Source organism: Megascapheus bottae, chromosome 11, assembly GCF_031878675.1.
Source record: "Megascapheus bottae isolate mThoBot1 chromosome 11, mThoBot2.hap1, whole genome shotgun sequence".
NCBI lineage: Eukaryota > Metazoa > Chordata > Mammalia > Rodentia > Geomyidae > Megascapheus > Megascapheus bottae.
In genome coordinates, this window is record NC_143519.1 from 8,360,356 (window position 1) to 8,383,698 (window position 23,343).

Consider the following 23,343-nt stretch of genomic DNA (forward strand, 5'->3'; position numbering starts at 1 on the left):
TTGAGACAGTGAGGGTAAATAACCTGCAGTGTCTTGTAGGAATTGACACAGCTAGAAAGGACCTACCTAAGGCACCTGGACAAACTTAATGATTAGCTTCCTTATAGGATCAGAATCCATTCATTTATTTAGATGAGGGGCAGGGCTCAAAGGAAGGCTAGAGATGAGTCTACGTTTACCCTTCTGTCCCTCCCAGTAGTAGAGTTCTGGTACCCAATTTGTGTGTGGCCAGACCTGCCTCATTAGAAGGAAGGAGGCTTAGGGTTCAGTGGCTGTCACCAGCATGGGTTGTTTACGGGGTCACATGTCTAGTGGTGTTTGAACTGCCTGCAGGTTGGCAGCCCACCTGATTCATGGCTTTCCCTGTCACAGGCACTTGATAGGGCCAGCCCTCTATCAGTAGTAGAGGCCAGAGCCAACAGATGCATCTGACACAGAAAGCCCAGTCCTGTACTGTAGAAGAGTAGAGACTCAGAGCTGCTCCTCCATCATGACAGCAGCAGGGACCTTTGGGGTCATCCTGCCACCAAATACATCATTTGCAGTCTTGGAATTCTCGAAACAATTTGTCACAGTGGTCTCAAAGGTGGTTGGCAGGCTGGGGAACGGGCCTTGCCCAGTGGGGACTCTGGGCTGTTGCATCTTTCTGGAATATCTCAGGAAGAGGAGATACACACCCCATTTAGAGGTATTGTCCAGCCTGAAGTGCAACTGCACATTGACTCATAGAGGTGTGCTTAGAACCAGACTGCTTTAAGCTCATGGCATGCTTGGGAATTTTAGTTCCTGATATTAACAGGACAGAGTATATTACATGATTTTTGCATTTATCTCTTCTTGGCAGGTAAGGAAGGAACTCATCCTTCAACGTTCTGGGTTTTGCTGAGTATCTTTCTGGGGGCAGTGGCCATGCTGTGCAAAGAGCAAGGGATCACTGTGCTGGTAAGACCTCAGACACGGCTGGGCCCACTCCCCACACCTGTTCTTCTCACAGATACTGTGGCCATCCTGCTCTGGGACCTCCTCTAATTCTGGACCAATAGTTTGTGCTGCCATACTTCTGACCCTATTTCTGTCATGCTTCTGCCGTTTTGGTTGACACGTGGACAGGCTAGCAACTTGTGGGAAACTGGGGGATGTTCTTGAAGAGCGTGATTCATTTTCTTGGAGAGTTCCTGCAAAAAAAAAAGAAGATAATGATGTTTTGTGTTTTCTAGTTTGCTCTCACATATGTCAGCAGTTGTAGGTGTAATAGAAGAGTACTCCATGATGCATTTAGTCTAGGAGGTAGCAAGAGCAGGGTATAATTTGGAAATGAAGAAATGCTGTTACCAGGCTAGCTGTGCAAGTCTCTTTATAGGTTATATAGTAAATGTATTATCTTGAGGGCTTTGTTTGGTTTTAGGGGGTGTGCCAGTTCTGGGGCTTAAACTCAGTTCCTCGAGCTGTTTTGCTCAAGGTTAGTGCTCTACCAGTTGAGCAATAACTTCATTTATCTTTTTGATTCTTAATTGGAGATAAACGTCTCATGGACTTCTCTTCTCTGCCAGAGATGACTTTAAAACATGATCCTCAGATCTCAGCCTCCTGAGCAGCCAGGATTACAAGCATGAGCCACTGGTGCCCAGCTCATTTTGATTGTTATTAAATTAGAAAACACAATTTAGGAAATTTAACTAAAGCCTATGTAGGAAACTTTTTGTTTGTTTGTTTTGCCAGTCCTGGGCTTGGGCTCAGGGCCGGAGCACTGTCCCTGGGTTTTCTCAAAGCTAGAGCTCTACCACTTGAGCCACAGCATCACTTCTGGCTTTTTTTTCTATGTATGTGGTACCGAGGAACCGAACCCAGGACTTTGTGCATGCTAGGCAAGCACTCTACCACTAGGCCAAACTCCCTGCCCCAGAAACTTTTTTAACCAGAGATAAAACTTGAGGAAAAGGTTAAGTCTTTTTCAGTCCTATTCCAATTTTTAAAGCCAAACTTTGCAACGTTCTTTTCTCAAAGTGTAGTTTACTCACTTTAAAGGTATACCTCTAAAAGTATAGCTTATACTTAAAAGATACAGCTCAATATATACTTTAAAGGTATAGCTTCAGTCTGGTTAAGTGTAAACCACCTCTCCAACCATGAATACAAGACAGAAGCTCCAGAGAGGACCCTGGCACCTCTTTCCCATGCAAACACAAACCTAATGGTGTTTTTTTAAAATGAGTAAACTCAAAAGTTTTTCAGTAACCACTTTAAAACTCACCATATTGAGTAGTAACAGAATGTGTAATGTGTCTATATCTTTTATATCAGATGAAAAAATTATATGGAGGAAATCAATATGTATCATAATGTCTTATATTTGGTAGATTAAGATCTGAGGATCACAACTCAAAGCCAACCAGGGCAGGAAAGTCTGTGAGACTCTTATCTCCAATTACAGAAAAAGCTAGAAATGAGGCTGTGGCTCTAGTAGTAGAGTGCTAGCCTTAAGCAAAAGGAATTCAGGCATAGTGACCAGGCCCAAAGTTCAAGCCTCAGGACTGGTCAAACAAAAAAAGAAGAAAAGAAAAGGATGCAAAGCAAGCAAGGAAGGAGGAAAGAAAGAGCCTCACTTACCATTTGTTAAAAACGTGGGGAGGTCCATATTACCCCATTGTTGACATTGGACAGCCCTCTGCCACAGAATCATTCTGTTAGAACCACTGCTCTAACACTTCAGACTAATGTAAAGAATGGTTTGAGGGCTGGGAGTGTGGCCTAGTGGTAGAGTGCTTGCCTAGCATGCATGAAGCCTTGGATTTGATCCCTCAGTACCACATACACAGAAAAAGCCAGAAATGGCACTAGGGCTCAAGTGGTAGAGCACTAGCCTTGAGCAGAAGGTGTCCAAGGATAGTGCCCAGGCCGTGAGTTCAAGCCCAGGACTGACACACACACACACACACAAAAGAATACTTTGAAAACTAGTGGTGTCGAAAACATACCATCCCAGATTTAGATCTGTTGAGTTAGCATTCATTTTAATAGGTCTGAGACCCCTCCCAAATGCATCAGCATTTGGGGAGGGTATAAAGATCTTTTTTTTGTGGGTTGAACTCTGGGCCTAGGCGTTGTCTCTGAGCTCTTCAGCTCAAGGCTAACACTCTATCCCTGGAGCCACAGCTCCACTTCCTGTTTTGTAGTGATTAGTTGGAGATAAGAGTCTCAAGGTCTTTAGTGCCTGGGCTGACTTTGAACCTTGATCCTCAGATCTCAGCCTCCTGAGTAGCTAAGATTACAGGCATGAGACACCACTCCTGGCATTAGCTTTAAATGGGAGAGAGGAGTCTCAGCCTCGTGTTTTACTCGGCCTTGGTGACCACAGTCACCTCTCGGTGACTGTCTACAGCTCTGGGCAAAAAAAAAAAAAAAATGAATATGAAAAGACACAGCAGCAGGGGGCTCCTGCCTTGAGTAGAACAAGCAGAAATGGTCTTCTGTGACCCACAGTGACCGTGTGTCACATGAATCAAGATGGAAATGTTTAACCCAGCCCTGGCCTGTGTATTGGATAATGAATGGCTCCCAGCATTCGTGGGAAAGGGTTAAGTAGGGTTTCATCCATCCTTACTGTGAAATCTACAAATTACCTCTGACTTCTGATAAATTCCTGTCTTTTTTTTTGCCATGAAGCCCCATATTAAAGAGCCAAGTCATATGTATTCAGACCCCTGTACCTAGATTGGGCCATGAGTTCTGTTAGATGTTACTGCCTGCTACTGGGATTTTTAAAGAAAGTCTAATAGCTGTCATAGTAGCCCTTAACTGCTAAAAAGAAAGAATCATTATGCCAATATGAGCTCTTCACACAGGCAGAGCCACGGAAGTGCCCGTGGCTAGTTGGCCAGTGGTAGTGTGTGGAGGGGACTGTCCTTCACACAGCAACCTCTCAGCTCATAGAGGTATTCAGCATATAGTTTCCAAAATTGTCCTGGCCATCTCCGTCCCGGCCAGCTAGAAGAGGAAACCAAACCTCCAAAATGGTAAATAGTACTTTTCTCAGTATGGCCACGTGACCTTATCTGACTGTAGAGCAGGCTGGGAGCTGTAGTCCAACCATGTCCCCGGGGGAGCAGACACATGAACAATGAGGATTGTGCCCAAAAGGTCTGCAGAGTTTCTTCTAGTATTTAAATGTGTGCCTCTCCTTGCTTATTTCATGTCCAAATCAGCCAGCAATTCGAGTGCAGCTCTGTGGCTCTGTTCATGAGACTGCCTTTATTTTCCTAAGCAGAATTATCGCCCAGGTATCTAACTACTATTACATGAACTAGGGAATGTTCAATTTTGAGAGAAGGTAGGATAAAGACCACTGGGAAGCCCTAAATTTCTAATTATCTTGAAGCTTAGTTCCCTTAAGTATCTACTACAGAATTATTACTAATGGTTTTATTCAATAAAAACGGCTATATAAACATGAGCTAATTTCATATGAATATGGAGTGGTTCTTTTTAAGTGCTGAAGAGTTCTTCCAGGATGATCTAATCCTTCACACTCCTTGTCTAGATTAAATAATCATATTGTGACTGTAACCCTGACCAGGCTCCCTGTGAGTGATTGTGTGGCGTTGTGTCCTCAGGGCTTGAATGCGGTGTTTGATGTCCTGGTGATAGGCAAGCTCAGTGTGCTGGAGGTTATTCAGAAGGTGCTGCGGAAGGGCAAGTCATTGGAGGTGAGTTACAGTCTTCAGTCTCCAGCCCAGACATAGAAAATGTCAAGTACACTAATCTAAAGTGTCATTTTCCAAGTATTTCTCTGGGTTTTTTTATTCTAAAAAAAAAAAAATGTAGCCTTTTCATGCACAATGTCGGAGTCCTTCAGGTAGAATTGCTGCATTTGTGACTCTGTGAGTTGGAGATCCTAAGCACTGGGGGCTCTGTGTGTCCCTGCAGAGCGTGGGCGTGCTCAGGAGCCGGGGCCTCCTCTTCCGAATGGCCCTCCTCACCGCTGGAGGGGCCGGCATGCTCTATGTGCGCTGGAAAATCATGGGCACTGGGCCGCCGGCATTTACGGAGGTGGACAACCCAGCCTCGTTTGCCGACAGCATGTTGGTGAGGGTGAGTACTGAGCCTGCCCTCTTCTCAAAGCTGCCGTATCCCCACTCCTTCATGATCCTCCTCCCCTCCATCCAGACTCTTCCTTCCATGCTTCTTGGTGGTTTGGGATGAAGCAACTTGTGTTAGGCATTGGAGGGTTTGCGTGAGCTCCTTGGAAGTTGTCTCTTGGTGAGGAACTGGCTTCTGGGAAGTTAGTTCCAGGAGCCTCCAGGGATACCCACGTCCCTCCATAAGATGGCAGAGTGTTTGTGGATCACCTATGCACATCTTCCAAATGCTTTAAAAAAAAATCTCTCACTCATGTTTAATACCTTAATAAATGTCTGCACATCACTTCATTCTCATGGATGTGTGAAGTCCTCACTGCACAGACGAGTCAAATTTTGCCTCTTGGAAATTTCTGGAATTGTTTTTTCTAAATAGTCTCGTCCATGGTTGATTGGATCTTTGGTAGGTTACAGCCAGGGATTCAGAACCTACAGAGTCAGAGGTGCAACTCTGTCCTTTCTTGGAAGTGAAAAAGTCGGTTCTGTCCCCCATCTGGGTCCTTGCCAGTCTTTTTAAAGGACCACTGGCCTCATTGTTTGTTATAGAGGAAATTATGTTTACAAAAAAAAAGTAACAACAACAACAAAAAGTAACAATATTGGTGGTATCTTTAAGAGTCTTAGCAGTGTCAAAATACTTTATTCTTGGGGGTTTGCCCTTTTTTCCTAAAGGCTATCAAGCCATAAATTCTTAGCTGCTCCTTCACAGAGAGAAATCAAGAGGACAGCCAGGGATGCATCCCTGTTTTTATGTGGTTAGGAAAGGTAACTAACCCTAAGGCCTCAGATTTCCTGGGTCACGGGGCCTTCGGCCTCGCCTCACCTCATAAATCCATCGTGTGTTGCTTGGCCAGAAAACAGAACAGATGTACTGCGGGTGTGGTGGCCTGGCTGTATTTTTAATGTATTAAGATCTGAATGCATTTAATAATTCAAGACTACAACCCATACCCCAAAGATAAATGGCAGCATTACATTTTTATACAATTGCTGTGTCCTTGAACATGAATACCTCACAAGTGAAGTTAAGATATATGTTCTTTCAAGTTCAGTATCAAGTAAGTGTTTGTTTTCCTTTTGACTGACAGGCCATAAACTATAATTACTACTATTCATTGAATGCCTGGCTGCTGCTGTGTCCCTGGTGGCTGTGTTTTGATTGGTCAATGGGCTGCATCCCCCTCATTAAGTCCTTCGGTGACTGGCGGGTAATTGCTCTAGCAGCACTCTGGCTCTGTCTAATTGGCCTAATATGCCAAGCCCTGTGCTCTGAAGACAGCGGCAAGAGAAGGTAAGAGGCAGTGAGGAATTTTAACTTCCGCCCTGGGTCAAGGCAGAAGCATTTTGCTAAGTCTAGCACTGATCACAGTAACAATTTTGTGGACAAAAATGTCTAAGTCCATTTGTTCTAAATACATATTAATGGCGAGGGTGAGTTCCCTACACTCCCGCCCACTGCTGCCTTCAGCTAGTGGGGAGAGCGTACGGATGGCTGCTTCCTGGCCCCTGCCCCTTCCCCAGGGAAGTAGCACTTGGAGATCCCTCTCACTGTAGGTGGTAAAGAGTAATTTATGGTCAAAACAGAGTAATTTATGTGTGCTGTGCCCGTTATTTCGCAATTTTCCTTTAAAAATAAAAAATAAAAACCCTGGTGAATGCGAGGGTGATTCCTTTTGTTGCCATTGAGTACAAAATAAGTTGTCACCCCAAAGTGGCTATTCTTCCTTGACAATAAGAGATTTTTTTAAGTTATTAAGAAAATCAAGGTGTATTGTACTTCTAAACTGATTTGTTGAATAGTAACTCATTTATATACCTAAAGATCATAAAATGTAATTTCTAAAAAAGAATTGGGGAAGATGAAGATGTTTCATAAAAAAAATGAAAATTCAGATGATTTCCATGAAGCACAGCCCAGAACTAGATTAGTAATGTCTCCAAATAAATGAATGTTTTAAGTTCACCTACATCTTATATCAGTTAGTGATTCTTAAAGTGCGACAAGGCTTTAGTCCCAGTCAGTTCACTATCTACATGTGAAGCAGGATTTTTAAATGGTATAGGCATTAAAAGGAGCTACCGAATTTGAACTAGCTCTTCTCTAATTGTCTCCTTGCATCATAGGGGACATTGGGAATGACCCACTAATTTGAGAAGTATTTCAGTGTTCAGTGTTCTCTTTGTTTGATGTGTGCTAATATAGCAACAAAAAAGAAATTTTTAGATTTTGTAAAATCTAAACTGCTTCACCAGTCTTCTATATTTTCTGTGAAAACTATATTGTTTATTGGGACGTGTCTCCTGAAGATTTAATTCCTATGTCGTTTGAGACATGGTTTAAAAAAAAAAAGATAAACACATAGGCGCTCGTGGCTCATACCAGTAATCCTAGCTATAATCTCAGCTGGCTGAGATCTGAGGATCACAGTTCAAAGCCAACTCAGGCATGAAAGTCCATGAAATTTTTATCTCCAAATAACCACACACACCACAAAAAAAAAACAGATAGAGCTATTATTCAAAGTGGTAGAGTGCTACCCTTGAGCAAAAGAGCTCAAAACCCTGAGTTCAAGCCCCACAACCAACAAAAAGAAGAAAAGATGAAGTAGCCAGTTTCTGGTGGTTTATTGTCCTAGCTACTTAGAAGGCTGAGAACTGAGAGTTGTGGTTCCAAGCTATCCTAAGCAGAAATATCTCTAATGAACCAGCAAAAAGCCAGAAATGAAGGTGTGGCTCAAGTGGTAGAACACCAGCCTTGAGTGGAAAAAGCTAAGGGATAGCACCTAGGCACTGAGTTCAAGCCCCAGTACTAGCATACACACACACACACTGACTATGTGAATTAATAAGGCCTCACAATATAATTATTCTGATTTTATTAACATAAATTGTATGAGTCCTAAGTTTCATTCTTTTGCTTGATGTTAGTCATATTTTTATGTCCTAACCCGTACTACCAACTAAACACTTCTTCCAGTGACAACTTTTTTGCTATGAAGGAATCTTTTCTCAGCTGATGGCCTGAAGAAAACAATCATTAATTTAATGTTGAGTAGGATATTTTTGAGAAGTTTGGAAGTCAATTTTGATGAAGTACTTTTCCTCTTGCAGAATTCTCACACTGGGCCTGGGATTTCTTGTGATCCCATTTCTTCCAGCAAGTAACCTGTTCTTCCGGGTGGGCTTCGTGGTGGCTGAGCGAGTCCTCTACCTCCCCAGCGCCGGGTACTGCATGCTGCTGACCTTTGGATTCGGAGCCCTAAGCAAGCACAGTAAGAAAAAGGTATCGACTTAGAGTGGCACTGCTTCCAGCGGAAACACCACCACACCGCCCACGAGTGACACTTGCCTTGTGTCTCTATCCCTAAGAAACTGATCGCTGCCATTGTCCTGGGCATTTTACTCACCAACATGCTGAGGTGTGTGATTCGAAGTGACGAGTGGCGGAGTGAAGACCAGCTCTTCAGAAGTGCCCTGTCCGTGTGCCCCCTCAACGCTAAGGTACCTTGGCTGCCAGATTCCTTCTCTAGACTACTAGGGGATACTTTAAGTCCTTTCTCTAAGTAAGAAGGAAGTTGATCCTTGGACCAAAGACTTGGTCTTGGCTTTGTTTTTTTAATGATTTCATAAGATTTATTAGAATTGCACCACAATAATTCTAAAGAAATCATCAAAACCAGACATTATTAGCAAAACAGATGGTTTCCGATCACCCTTGTGAGGAGGTCAGGGGAGGTGACATCATCACATTTCAAGATTGGAATTGGACCAGGCACACGTCCTATTTGGCATGACTTCGCAAAGCCAAGGCCCTGGTGATAGCAAGAGCTATGATAGGAAGGTTCCAGTACCTGTGAACGGATGGGAAGTTGACTCAGGAAGGTTGAACTATGCTGTTTTGTTTGTTTGTTAGAGAGAGAGGGAGAAAATTTCCTGGAGTTCTCTGCTTATGATTCCTTTGACCAGATTAGGTGAAGGTAGATGGCTGCTTTTTTAAATTGGGGATATGCCAGGTGCCGGTGGCTCACGCCTGTGAATCTCAACTACTTCAGGAGGCTGAGATGTGAAGATTGCAGTTCAAAGCTAGCCCAGGCGTGAAAAGTCTGTGAGACTCTTACTCCAATTAATCACCAGAAAAACCAGAAGTGGCACTGTGACTCAAGTGGTAGAGCAGTACTAGCCTTGAGCTGAAGAGCTCAGGGATAACACTTAGGCCCAGAGTTCAAGTCCCATGACCTACAAAAAAAAAAAGAAAGAAAAGGAAAAATAATGAAAATTGGGAGTGTTTTTTGGTGAGGCATTTGGGTAGGTATTTATTGTACTTGTGTTTTTGATGAACCTGAGCTTTTAACTCAACAGGCTGTGCCTTTTGAGCTTTCAGTGGCTCGTCTATAAGAAGAGGATAAGATGCACCTTCAGAGCTTATTGTGAGGGCTTATGCTCATGAAATGCTAGCTTTCTGAGGTTAACTTTAGATTGGGCTTCACATGAACTAACAGTAAGGGAATTCTGTTTGCTAAAACAGGAGGCCATGGCATGAGGCTGGAATACGTGGCTATTAGTATAAACTTATCACTAAATTATGCCTCTTAGGCTGTCGGAATAGGAGCTGCCCAAGATGGTTTTAAATATTATCCTCCTGGGCTGAGAGTAAAAGGAGTTCTGGAATTCTGTCTCATTTATTCATTCTTTATTTTAAGAGAAAGCAGTGATATCAAACAAAAATACATGAGTAAAAATAATGAATAGTTGATGTCTCTGCTGCCTGAAGGAAAGAATGGCTAGAAAGATGCTGACTCTACCTTTGCTCTTTTCTTGAATTAAACTATCTTGTTCATGTTTTACAGTTAAGAGAGGTAAATGCTGTGGGACAATTAATATGTGATAATAAAAATGTGTGAAAAACAGACATAGATAAAAGAGTGAATTACCCTTAGCTTTTGTTCTTTGGTCAGTTTATTTTTTGCTACTAAAAATAAACTGCCTGTGATTTAATTTTGTACTTGCTAATAGGTACACCTTTTCAGTTCACTGTATGAGAAGCAGGAATTGCCCCTTCTGTTTATATCATCTCTTTATGGAGCCATATTACTAATTTCTATTTTCCTCCTGTTACAGTTTTTAGACACAAAGTGGTTTGCTTTATTTTTCCAGATGGGAGAATTTGAGACTACATTGATATTACTTAGATGTTTGATTTGGATGGCTAGCTGAGACCTGGCCTGGTGTGAATGAGTAGCCTGGAACACACACATACATATAGGTGTATATTCTTTTTTTTTATTTTGTTTCACCAGTCCTGGGACTTAGGGCCTGAGCACTATCCTTGGGCTTTCTCAAGGCTAGAATTCTACCACTTGAGCCACAGCACCATTTCTGGCTATTTCTATGTATATGTGGTATGGAGGAATCGAACCCGGGTCTTTGTGCATGCTAGGCAAGCACTCTACCACAAGGCCAAACTCCTGGCATACATATATATATTCTGTCCCAAAAGTATATCCATATGAGACATCACCCAAGTAGAGTAAAAAACACGTGAGTAAAAACATGGGCACACTTTGTTTCCTTTTCTAACCTAAAACCTACGTGAAGACGGTACCTTCAGATAGGTTGCCCAGCAACCTTTTTTAGTGACACTCTTCAATATAAACACAATAAGAATTTCAATCTAAAAACTGTTTTGGTTAAAATTTTCCACTGTAAAGATTGTCTTTTTGTGAAAAAAAAAAAAGCTAGGTCCATTTCAAGGAAGAGATTTCATTTAGGAAAACACAGTGACAGAGGATTTATTTCCTATACTTGTTTCCACTGGACATACATGGACCATTAAGTAAGCAGTTGGCACTTGGCTCTAATTTAGGCCCAAATTTACAAACTAAGATTAATTTATTTTTTAAGTTTACAGTATCCCAGTAAATACTTACTGTCCCTGACCTACATTGGCATTACCCACAAGGCTTTGCATATGACAAGCACTTAATCTTAGCTATGGAATTGGACTAAACAGAAACTGAATTTCCTAAAACTACTATGGGTGAAGATTCCAAGCACCCAACTTATTTGGTGTCATTTTTAGTTTTTAAAGCTTAAAAATCATTTACACTTACCAATTCCAGTAGGATTTAATCAGAATTGATGGATGGAAATCAGACTATCAAATTTCAACTCTGACTAAGCACTCAGAGGATTAGCATATGTTTTTAAGATTTAAATTTTATATCCAGTATTGGAAGGATCTTTGTAACAACCAGTTTTGTTCTGGTTTTAAAAGTGTTAGGTTGTGATGCGTTTTCTTTGCTCGTATTCATTTTTGTTATCTAACTTCTCAGTTGGCTCATTGCCTTGACATGTGAAACACAGAGGCTGGAGGGAAAGTTGAAGAGCAGGCTTTTTCACTCCTTCACATATACTATTGAAACAAAAAGAAAATCACTCTTTCTGTAAACAGTTAGCAGGTTCCTCTTTTGTTGTCCTTCACAACCTAGACTACTCTTTCCTGTTCACAGAACCCCTCTCCCCATCCATTGGGTGAGACTGTTAACCAGTTTTAAATTATGGATGGCATTCTAAGGCTGAAGTAAACTCATTTCATATAAATATTGCAATCGGCATTCTGAGGGCCTCCCCTGAGCTTCCAGTCCGTGTTCTGAGCATCTAGCAGAACACTGCCCATACAGCAGAGGGCATTGAACTCTGTGAGCTTTTTATGGAGAAACCAGAATTTGCCAAGCACAAAGGAAGACAGCAGGCCCTTGGGGGCAGAGGCAGCTGGAGTCACGTTGATATCTGAGTAGAAGCTGTTTGTGTTCTGGGCACCACGAGGGCTTCCCTTGAAGGTGGCTTTCTCTAACCTTGAATTCTTTTGTGCATGGGATGGGAGGAAAGCCACACTTCCAATCTGGGATTGGAGGGAAGCACAAAGTCAAGCCATTTATAACACACTTTTCACAACATGTACTCTGGTATTAACTGAGCTGCCACCAGGCTATAATTTAAGGGTGAAATGAATATGAGGAGACAATACCATAGCCCAGGAAGTTTAAATTATACGGTGTGGTATGCAGGAGTGAGTATACATTGACATCGTCTGCGATCTCTCTGCTTGTGACTCCTTCCATCAGATTAGGTAAGCACTTTAAAATGGGCAGGGTAAAGGGAACCTGTTACTCACGTTCTCAGTGAAGGTCGTTCTGTGCATACCCTGCCAGAGATACAAGTGTATCTGAGGAAGAGCTGTTGCTATAGCATGCAGTTATCATGCAGGATGTGGTTCTGTTTGCAGAGGTGGTTTCCATACAGTGTTCAGGTAAAACATTTCCTTGCATTGGGCACTGGTGACTCACACCTGTAAACCTAGCTACTCAAGAGGCTAGATTCTGAAGATTGTGGTTCAAAGTCAGCCTAGACAGGAAAGGCTATTGAGACTCTTATCTCCAATTAACCTCCAGAAAACCAGAAGTGGTGCTATGAGTTCAGGCTCCATGACCCACAAAAAACAACAACAAAAAACTTGAATGTGTTTAAAACATTGTGCTAGATTTCAAGGTTTTTATTTGTGTGCTCTGACTACCATACCAAAACAACATGAGTTTGCTCTTCAAATTCCTGGAGGCTGGAAGTGTGGTGTCACAAGGTTGTTTCTGCCGAGGCTTTTTGCCCTGGTGCGTGTACATGATATCTCCCTGTGTCCTCGTGTGGTCTTTGACCTAAGAATCCCTGATTTCTGTATGTTCTGATTTCTCGGGAGGCTGAGATGTGAGGATCAGGGTTCAGAGCTAGCTAGAGGAGGAAAGCCCACTAGACTCTTATCTCTAATTAATCTCAGAGAGAGCCAGAAATGACACTGGTTCAAGTGGTAAACACTAGCCTTCAGCAAAAAGTAGCTCAGGGACAGTGCTCAGCCCGAGTTCAACCCTCAGGACCAGCAACCACGACAAAAAGGACACCAGTGAGATTGAGTTGAGGTCCACCGATGCGACTTCATTTTACTTTCTCTCTTTGAAAATCCTCATATTACAACAGTTGCAGTAGGGGCTTCTGGGGGCCCAGTCTGTGAGCTTTGAGGGACATTGTTTCCCATCCGTATCACATAACTAATGATATCCTCTCCATTAGCCTGCCTCGGAGCACCTTCAAGTCTTAGCCAGAAAGTCCATCCTTCAGAACATGCTCCCTGACTACCCAAGACCCAGCTGCCATTGCTAGGCACACTTCCCCCAGAGCTTCTGGTTCCCAGGGACACCATGAGGCAGGGCTTTGCTGGGCTCTTGTTCCCATCGTGCTCTGAGCTGCTAGCACAGTACCATACCATCCATCTCTACCATGTCCTGAAGGCTCAAGCACTGGAGTATGATATCTGGTGAAGACCCTCTTCCAGGTTTGGGGGTGGCCGCCATTCCACTGTGTTCTTACATAGCAGAAGGAAGGAGGGAGGGAGAGCCTTCAGGATCTCTCTTTTTCCAGGACAGTAATATCACCCTCATGATCTGATCACCCCATAAAGACTCCACACATTATTAGGAGCCAGGATTTGAACATAAGAATGGGGAAGGGACCTAAATACCCCCCCAACATGTGTAAAGCCAAATGCTTGTAGTTCCATCGGAGAAATGCATCATACAGGTAAAGACCATAGTTGGACAAGGTAGGCAGACTATTGTTTATTCCTCTTGTAGTCATGTGTACTTGACTCAAATGGAAGTGTGTGTGGAGGGGAGGAAAGCAAATTTAAGGCTTAGTAATTTTTTTTTAAAAAAGCTTTGTTTCATGATTTTCCATTTTCTCTGGTGGGTTCTTTTATTATTCCTCCTCCTGTCATACTTTAGTGATGTCTGCTTGTCACCTCCCGTTCTTATGGTTGTAGATATTCAAACAATTGCAAGCCCGAGGCTTGCTAAAGTTCTGTATGTTTTAACAGAAGTTTTGATGGGTGATTTTTTTTAAAATCGCTTTTCCATTTGTCTTCCATTAGAAGGGGTGATTGGTATCAGAAGTTTTATGTGTCAATGGCCAAACTGTAATCTGTATTTTCAGGTTCATTACAACATTGGCAAAAACCTGGCTGATAAAGGCAACCAGACAGCAGCCATCATATATTACCGGGAAGCAGTAAGGTACTGTACAGAAGAAATGCAACTTTGGTGCACGTGTTGCTTTCACTTCCTAGAATTCCAAAACCTATTCCCTTAAAGACCTCAAGTTTGAGATACTTTTGTCAGACCCTGGGATAACAGCCAACTTGGTTTCTCTCTCCATTTCCAGGTTAAATCCCAAGTATGTTCATGCTATGAATAATCTTGGAAATATCTTAAAAGAAAGGAACAAGCTACAGGAAGCTGAAGAGCTGCTATCTTTGGCTGTCCAAATTCAGTAAGCCTTGTTTTTATAAGAATGTCAAGGACAAAGAAGTGGGTGCCAATGTTTAGCACTATCTTACCCTTTCTTGTTTTTCTTTTCACCTGCTACCAGGCCAGACTTTGCTGCTGCCTGGATGAACTTGGGCATAGTGCAGAACAGCCTGAAACGATTTGAGGCAGCAGAGCAAAGTTACCGGACAGCAATTAAGCACAGGAGGAAGTACCCAGATTGTTACTACAACCTTGGGCGGCTGGTAAGGATGGGTGCCCTGGGCCTGCTGAAGGAAAGGCTTAAGTAAAATAAAATGATATTCTTAAAACCTGTCCAGCACACTCCATTTTATAAAGTCCTTTCACATGTATTTATTTCATTTGAAGGTAGCGCAATTTGGTTTCTTTGTGTGTGATGTTGACACTCTAATTAGTGAGCAATCCAAATTGAATTAGTCAGGCTTAAGAGATCACCAAGGCAATAGGTTAGACTAAGGAATAAATTAAAATGTTTTAAATCTTTTCTGCTCTGGTAAACAGTACTCCCAGGGATAACTTCCTGACAAATGTTCATGTCTGTTTTTAAAGCACAAGTTGAATAGAAACTGAGAGTGTCAGGTATTAGTCCCTTCCTCTGTAAGGAAATTTTTCCCAAAAAAGCCCAGGTTGGAAGTCAGGGCATTTAATTAAAAGGATGTTGCCTTTAAGTGCTGGAAAGAGAAAATAATGCATCCACAATAACCTTATATTATGGGCCACTGAATATTTATGATGATCTGATTGCTTCAATTTTCTTAACAAAGAAATGAGGCATAAATGGTAACATTTTTAGACAGGAATAACTGTATTTTCTCCTCAGTCAGCTCTTCGATTTATTTTCAAGGAATCATATCTAGTCCCTAATATACTTACGTTTCTTAGATGAAATTGTTAAAGGAGAAACATTGGGCTCATGTAAACCATGACAGATGCATAAAAATATTGCGTTTCTTTTCTTTTTTTCTGGTCTGTCTTAGGACTTGAACTCAGAGCCCCTCACTGTTTTCACTTGTCTTGTAGGCTGGCATTCTACCCCTTTCGGCTGAGTTACTGGGGTTGGAACTCAGGGCTTCTCACTCACCCAGCTTGGTTTCTCAGCTGGCCTGTGACCACTTGAGCCACATCTCCAGGTCAGCTTTTGCTATTTTGGAGATGGCATCTTATGGGCTTTTCTCCCAGGCGACATCAAACTGAGATCCTCTAGTCTCAGCCTCCTGTACAGCCAGGATGTGATAGGAGTGAGCCATGGGCACCCAGGGTGAATGGCTTTTAAGATAAATTTATATAGAACTTGCCAGACTCTTAACTTGGCCTCAACAAGTAAAATAACATCATAGAGTGAAAGAAAGAAAGAAAGTGGGGGGGGGGGGAAGGAGGGAGGGAGAGAGGAAGGAAGGGCAGGGCAAGAGGAAGGAAAGAGTCTGTCTATCCTTGTTTGGAATGCCTGGAACTTCTTTGTTTCACGGAGTCCTTGTATTATCAAAACCACATGTGGTCATGTAGCCTGACCCTCTCATAGTACCATATTAACCTACCCCGTATCAGATTTAGAGAAGCAGAAGCACCAGAAAATTTATTATTTTTATAAAATAGTAATAAATACACTGTCTCTGGCTGTGCATCTGGGAGGCATTCCTGTCTCAATATTAACAGGAAGGAAGAAGATTCCATCAGAGCTAAAGGGTGAGAGAAGGCCATCCCAGAAAGCATTAACTGCTTTAATTTATGGAAAACCAGGCTTCCCTTTTCACCGTAATGTCTTTCCTTTCTTTTTTTCTCTGCTGGTCCTAGAGCTTGAACTCAAACCCTGGGCTCTATCCTTGGGCTCTTTTGCTCAAGGCTAACTAGGGCTCTACACTTGACCACAGCTCTACTTCCCTTTCTTCTGTTTGTTGGTTTTATGTTTGTTTTCGTGCTTTGTTGGAAATAAGAGTCTCATGGACTCATGGACTTGTGGGCTGGCTTTGAACATGATCTTCAGATCTCAGCCCCCTGAGTAGTTAAAATTATAGATATGAGCCACCCGTACCCAGCTTTTAATGCCTCTGCTCTTAATATCTGTGGTTGTGAATGTAGTTGTGATGCTTTTGTGAGTATTGGAAATAGAAGTTTATGACTGAAGGAAAAAAGATGACAGATGAGATAGATACATGCTCATGAGTGGGGATAATGCTTGTGTTGAAAAACTTTAAAGTGGCTTGCGTGTCTTTATTTTAAAGATACAAAGCATGTTTTGGGCACTATAGGAAGATACCTTCTCTGTGTGATTACTAAACTGGGGGTGGAGACGGGGATGACAGTTATTTTCTCCTGGCTAGATTGTCAGAGGAGATGAGTGGGAATAGTTGGTCTCACTGAAGAAACAATTAGGGAGTGGACCTACAGAGGAGTTTTTAACAGAACTGATTGTTTAAACAAAAGCTAAATCAACAGAAGTAATCATAAAGCAATTAATGAGATCACGTGCCTCTACTCCCTATCCCCCAGTCTTCAGCTTTAATGGACTCAGTGATTATGCTAAGGATATATTCCTAACTGTGGAGTTTCCAAGGAACTGGCAGGCATTTGAAAGAACTAGAGAACTGAGAATGAATTACCTCATAAAGTGTCCTCAGAGCTAAGAGGGCCATTTGAGGGGAGGTGTGTGCAGAAAGCTGCAGGTGTGTGATGCAAATGAGGCCTCTGGCTCACCTGTAGAAGTGGGGAGTCCCCGCTGGGTTCAGCGCTGGCCCGCTGGCTACTGTATCTCTCAGTAGTCTCTCCTTGTCAACAGTGATCACTACAGGGTAGAGGTGGAGCGTGGTGGTTGGCACGGTGTAGGAAGACACAGCACGGCACCTGCCTTGGTGTTTATTGTTGTTCCCTTCCAGACTTCCTATCCTTTATCGGGATGGCAGCAAGGAAGATGGTTGATGACATTCAATTGTGCCACGTTGGCTTGCTCTGGAGTCACTGGGCCTCGTGTACATTTCTGTTTTCTTTTGCACCTCGAAATCACATGCCTTATGATCTCGTAAAGTGAAGGAAGTGAGAGCACTGAGTGAGGAGAGGAGCTGTGAATTATCTGAATAGTTGTACTGACGGCTGACGGCCGGGGCGCTGCTGTTTCTAGTTAGTGTCTATTAAACTAGTTCTTGAGTGACAGATATTACAGGTAATGTCCCTGTGAGTTCTTTCATTCCTAATTTTTTTTCCCCACTCTGGATGTAACCACTTTCAAGTTGCTGTTTGCAGAGTGAGTGAGTTGACCTGCAGCCGCTGTTTCAAAGCGCTGCCTCAGCTTTCCCTACTAGCTACCTGTCACAGCAGTTCTTTGGCATGTAGAAATAAAGAATTTGTGCTCAATGAGCCTCTTATTATAAGAGTAACAGCCAAAGGAAGGAGCATAGAATGTAAACTTCCGGCTCTTACCGGGATTCGTTCCACTTTCGCTGAAGATCCTCCGTAGCTGGAAAGTAACCTTGGGATGTTTACTAATTATGCTGTCCTGAAATGGTGTTCCCCTGTCCCTTCCACTCACCCATCCTGCTTATTAAGGCTTTTACAAATCTCCACTATGGTTTAATTGTCCAGCTTTTGACCACTTGACAGCTTAAAAGCATTAAGACTTGAATCTTTTAACAGCTCGGCCCATCCACTTATATATTGGCAAATAAGAGGAACTTAATAACTTCAAGGTGTATTTGTTAGAAGTCTGATTTTTTTTTAACAGGAGAGAGTTTTGATTTCTGGATCATGATAAGAATGGAGTATAACGCAGTTCTCTTGTGGAATAGGAAATTAGGAAAAGCTGGATTCTTTGGACGCTGTTGCTCATTCTAGAGAGCTTGCTAACAGTGGCCTGCGATAATGCAGGAGACAGTTCACTGCAGGCCAGATTGTATAGGGACATGCGTACAAGAAGAGAACACAGGAAGGATTCCACGAACAGGAGATTTAACACAGGATTGGTCGGGCAATCACTGAGTAGTTGAAAGAAGAAAATGTAGAGCTCTATAATGAACTCCGTAGGTTTGGGCGAGTGGATGGAATAAACAGGGCTATCAGAATGGAGGAAGGGTCTATGTTTCCAACTTTGGATCAGGGGCAGACATTTCCACTTCCAAGGCAAGAAGGGGAAATTTAGAACTGGGGAGAGGGCTGCCGCTCAGTACCACATACACAGAAAAAAAAAAAAGCCAGACGTGATGCTGAAGCTCAAGTGCTAGAGCTTTAGCCTTGAGAAAGTCCAAGGACAGTGCTCAGGCCCCGAGCTCAAGCCCAGGACTGGCAAAAAAAAAAAAAAAAAAAACACTATCATGGTACCTGGCAGACCACCTGGTTCTAATTCCAAATCTTCCCTTCATAGATGTGTGACTCGAGGTAAGTCCCTAATTTCTCTATGCCCCAAGTTGCTCCATTTGTGAAATGGGCAAACTATACCTGCTTCATTGGGATTGTTTTGGAAAGTAAACTGATTGATAGGGAAAAATCAGAAGCTTCGGAGAGGGGAAGTTGTTCCACATTTGTGTTTGGGGTATTTTGTTGGGCGTGTTGGTGGTCTCAGAAGAGGGGCAGGAGAACTGGAATAGTGATTTGGGGTGTTGGTTTTCAGTATGCAGATCTGAATCGTCACGCGGACGCACTGAATGCGTGGAGAAACGCGACCGTGCTGAAGCCCGGGCACAGCCTGGCTTGGAACAACATGATCATCCTGCTGGACAACACAGGTGCCGTGGGGGCCACGCCCCGGACCTGCACACACCACAGCACTGTCCACTCAGGGGCTGTGGCTTAGGGCACCCCCCTAAAAAAATACAAGGTTAAATACTTGTATTACAAAATGCCTCTTCCATCATTTCCTTTGATCTAATAGAATTTGAACTTGAAGGAAACTGAAATTCCACTTACGCTTGGCATCACATCATGGCAGGAAGTGTGACCGGGGTGAGACCAGCTTCTGGGTTTCTGGGCTACATGGAGCAGGCCTCACTCTCAGCACTGCACCCCTGCAGGGGGCACCCTCAAGTCTGCGCTCATTGAGATGCAATGCATTATAATGACTTTGATGATCTGATGTCTTAGCCACAGTGAGCTAGAGCCAATGAGTAAGGAGTTATTCTGCTCTTTTTGTTTGGTTTTCTTTTCTGTGGTTCTGGCGATCAATTCCAGGGCCTTGTATGTTCTAAGCAAGTGCTCTACCACTGAAATACACTCAAGTACTTAGCCACCCTCATTTAAGAAAAAAAAACAAAAATACCCTTTAAGGAATGATGGGCTGGGTGCCAGTGACCTCTGCCAATATTCATAGCTACTCAGGAGGCTAAGATCTGAGGATCCCAGTTCAAAGCCAGCCCTGAGTAGTCTGTAAGACTCTTATTGCCAACTTACTGCCGGAAAAGCCAGAAGTAGAGTTGTGGTTCAAGTGGTGGAGCCACTAGCCTTGATTAGAAAGAAAAAAAAAGTTCAGAAACAGTGCCCCCAGACCCTGAGTTCAAGCCCCAGTATTGGTACCAAAAATAAAAAAATCACATTGTTGATTTGGCAGAATTTAAAGCTACAAGCTATCTAAATACTTGTTTCTAAGAAAAATATAGAAGATATACTTCCACATGAAAAACATTCAGAAATTAGTATTACTGCACTCCTGTTATTTTGCAGAGTTGTTTTCTTCTGTTTGAGGATAACTGGTATCTGGAGAAAATGAAAACTCAGTTTCATGTGGTTTTACCAAATTTAATCAAAAGCTGTTTGTAGATTGTGTCAGAATTGTCCTGACTTGCAGTGACTCTGCCGGGCAAGGTTTCACACATTTTACATGGATTTTTCTTAAGTGGTTTATTCCTAATCATAATGCGTGTGAGCCGCCCTGTTAATTACGGGGAGAGAGAAACACACAAGCATAACATGAACATCCTTTTCATCATTTTACTATTTTTTCCTTATAGGCAACTTAGCCCAAGCAGAAGCTGTCGGAAGAGAAGCCCTGGAATTAATACCTAACGATCATTCTCTGATGTTCTCCTTGGCAAACGTGCTGGGGAAATCCCAGAAATACAAGGTGTGTGAACCCCGGCTGTGATTTCTTACAGTTGACACCAGCTGACAGAACCGTCAGCGCTCCTTCCCAGTTAAATTCAGAATTAGGCCACAACCATCATGGCAGTGTGCCAGGGGAGGGCTTGGTTTGTTTTCTGAAGTTGTCCAAAAGATGGACATGTCCTGTCACAGGAGAAAAGATTTCAGCTCTGTTCACATGCAGAGTGAAGAGAAGCCGCCACAGAGGGCTGCCAGGAAGAGTTGGTGCTGCCCCCCCCCACCCCACTGCAGGGGAGGGGGCTCCTTACCTCCCTTGCCAGGTGCTGAGATTTATCTGAGTGCTACTCCTGGCACACAGGAAATGATCTGCGTTGGGCGACTTGTGGCTGGTGTGGACTCTGCCCCTGGGGGCCCCTGGGTCTGGAGAGCCGTGGGCGGGCCTAACGCTGCCCAGTGGGAAAGGGCAAGCAGCCTGTTGGATGGCCCTGGGGCTTGGATCAGATGAGGGGTGCACATTTCTCTCCAGCTCAGGGTCACCCCACACAGGTGGTGCAGGGGGCATTACATCAGAGATGGTTCCTATGCTGTGGCAGGGAGAACTCTTTTATTTTAGAATCAAGCGCTAATGTTTTCATTAGTAATTAAAAGTCATGGGTATTTTAATATGCACTTAAAACAGCGATGCATGCTTTAATAAGTTCAATTAGCAAAATCAAAACTTTAGTGTTGCAAATAACAGTTTCAGACTCATAACAGCCATGTGTCACTTTGGTCACTCTGAGACTACAGATAAGACCCCAGGCCTAAAGGTGGCAAGTGATTAATATTGTCACCGCTGACTTCGCTCTGTTCATGAGAAGTCAGACTGTAAGAGAAAGACATGGCATGTGTTTGGTCCTGTTTGAACCACAGGGAAGTTAGAAGCTTTCCCTGTACATCTTGCTCTTGCTCCAGAGATGGCTTTTGGAGCACCTGGTTCTACTGTGTTTGCAAGGGAAGTTTTGGGGCTTCCTCCTAGAGGCCTGCCTGCCCCTGCAGTGACCCTGTCAGGCAAGCGCAGCTTACAGCGTCCCGTCCTCACTTTCTCCCAGGCTTCAAGTTTATTTTAGAAATTTTTGAAGAAAATTTTGGGGAAAAGATTTTAAACAACTTACTTTAAAACAGGTTTGTCTTCTTGTGTTGTTTTTTTGTTTGTTCTTCGTTTTATTGTGAAGGTGATGTGAAATGGGATTACAGTTCCATAAGCCAGCCATGGGGCTGAGACCCGCAGGCCTGGCCCAGCCCAGTCCAATGCACGAAAGAAAGTGAAGTTTTATTTAAGCTTTCTGTTGATGAAAATGGATGTCCAGAAGAGGCCCACTGCGCAGACGCGTGCACTGGGGCCCTGCTGTTACCTCGGGGGCTGTGCTACCTGTGTCCTGCTCACTCTCACCCCCCATACCTGCTCCTCACCCTCAGACCTGCTCCTTACCCCCCAAACCTGCTCACCCCCACCCCCTGACCCTACCAGGCCTGCTCTGCTGTGCACCGGGCCATTTTTCACAGCTGCCCAGTACAGAGGAGCTACCACACACCGCACACAAGAATCCTCCTTCCCAAACCAGCCGAGGTGCCCAGGCACTCACGACACCGGGCCGCCCCAGGCTGGGAGTGGACGGGTCACCTGTGCTCAGCAGGACCGCAGCCAAGCCGTGCTCACCGTTCCACCGCCTTGCCATGCCACCCTGCCTGGAACAGCATCCTCCAGATTGCCACCGGGCAAACGGGCCCCAGCTCCTTCCCCAGGCGTGGACAGCCACAGGCGCCCTCAGCTGGCCCTGGCCTGGCCGCCTCCCCTGCATCCACTGCTCCACTTGCTCAAATCTCACAGCTCCTGGCTGTCCCAGAGGTGGTGCAGACCGTAGGCGTCCACCCACCCTCTCCAAAGCAGAGAAGAACAAAAATGACAAGCCATAAACCTTGGGATTGCTTTTGCTGCTTGTGTAGGTACTTTCTTTCATGTGTGTGTCTTCTCTTTTTTTTTTTAGGAATCTGAAGCTCTGTTCCTCAAGGCAATTAAAGCAAATCCAAACACTGCGAGTTACCATGGTAATCTGGGTAAGGAAAGTTTTCCCTCTGGCTCACATTGGGACTGTGTGTAACCAAAATAAAATGGTCACACTCTGTGCCATCAGTGTTGGGAGAGTATTAAGAATTATCCATATCCTCCTGTTTGATCTGATTATAGGTGGTTTTATTTTGACACTTAAAAGTTACATTTACAGACTGTTTTCCCAAGCAGGACAGCTCCACCACCACACTGAATGCGGCAGAACTCAGATCTTATGGTATTAAACTGAGAGGTACTTTGCGAGTTTCTCATCAAACTCCGGTCTTTTCCTCCAGTCCTCTCCGCTTGAGTTTCTTAGGCGGAGGTGAAGGGCACATTTGTCTTTATTTGTTCCCCAGAATTCTTTCCTTCCCCTCTTCTAGCGTCACAGTTAGATTCTCTGAATTCTCTAAATACTACCTTGCTACCAGCTATTTAGAATATTGCCATGGCCTTATAGTTCCAAAGCACGCGGTCTGCCACCTGAGCCCCAGTCCTTTTTTTTTTCCCCCCCTGGTTCGTTTTTCAGATGGGGTTTTACTCTTAGCCCCGAACTGGCACTCATCTTCAGTCCTCCAGTCTCTGCTCTCTGGTCACCCAGCTTCTTTCATCATTCGCTCAGAACCTCTCATCACAAAACTTAACAGAGCATCATTCTCCAGTTCACACACTAAGTTCTCTTACAGAAGCTTTATGACAATCAGGCTTGCTG

General features: G+C 43.6%; 1 protein-coding gene across 1 annotated transcript in view; it reads left to right on the forward strand.

Moving 5' to 3' along the window:
* Positions 1-23,343, forward strand: part of Tmtc4 (transmembrane O-mannosyltransferase targeting cadherins 4) — a 51,130-nt gene that overhangs the window by 26,033 nt on the left and 1,754 nt on the right. The window contains exons 6-17 of the mRNA XM_090341917.1: positions 845-942; positions 4,611-4,703; positions 4,924-5,088; positions 6,224-6,426; positions 8,247-8,418; positions 8,505-8,636; positions 14,172-14,251; positions 14,400-14,507; positions 14,607-14,748; positions 19,119-19,233; positions 20,452-20,564; positions 22,570-22,639. Of these exons, the coding sequence (XP_090198043.1) occupies positions 845-942; positions 4,611-4,703; positions 4,924-5,088; positions 6,224-6,426; positions 8,247-8,418; positions 8,505-8,636; positions 14,172-14,251; positions 14,400-14,507; positions 14,607-14,748; positions 19,119-19,233; positions 20,452-20,564; positions 22,570-22,639 (1,491 nt within the window). The remainder of the gene's footprint in view (positions 1-844; positions 943-4,610; positions 4,704-4,923; positions 5,089-6,223; positions 6,427-8,246; positions 8,419-8,504; positions 8,637-14,171; positions 14,252-14,399; positions 14,508-14,606; positions 14,749-19,118; positions 19,234-20,451; positions 20,565-22,569; positions 22,640-23,343) is intronic.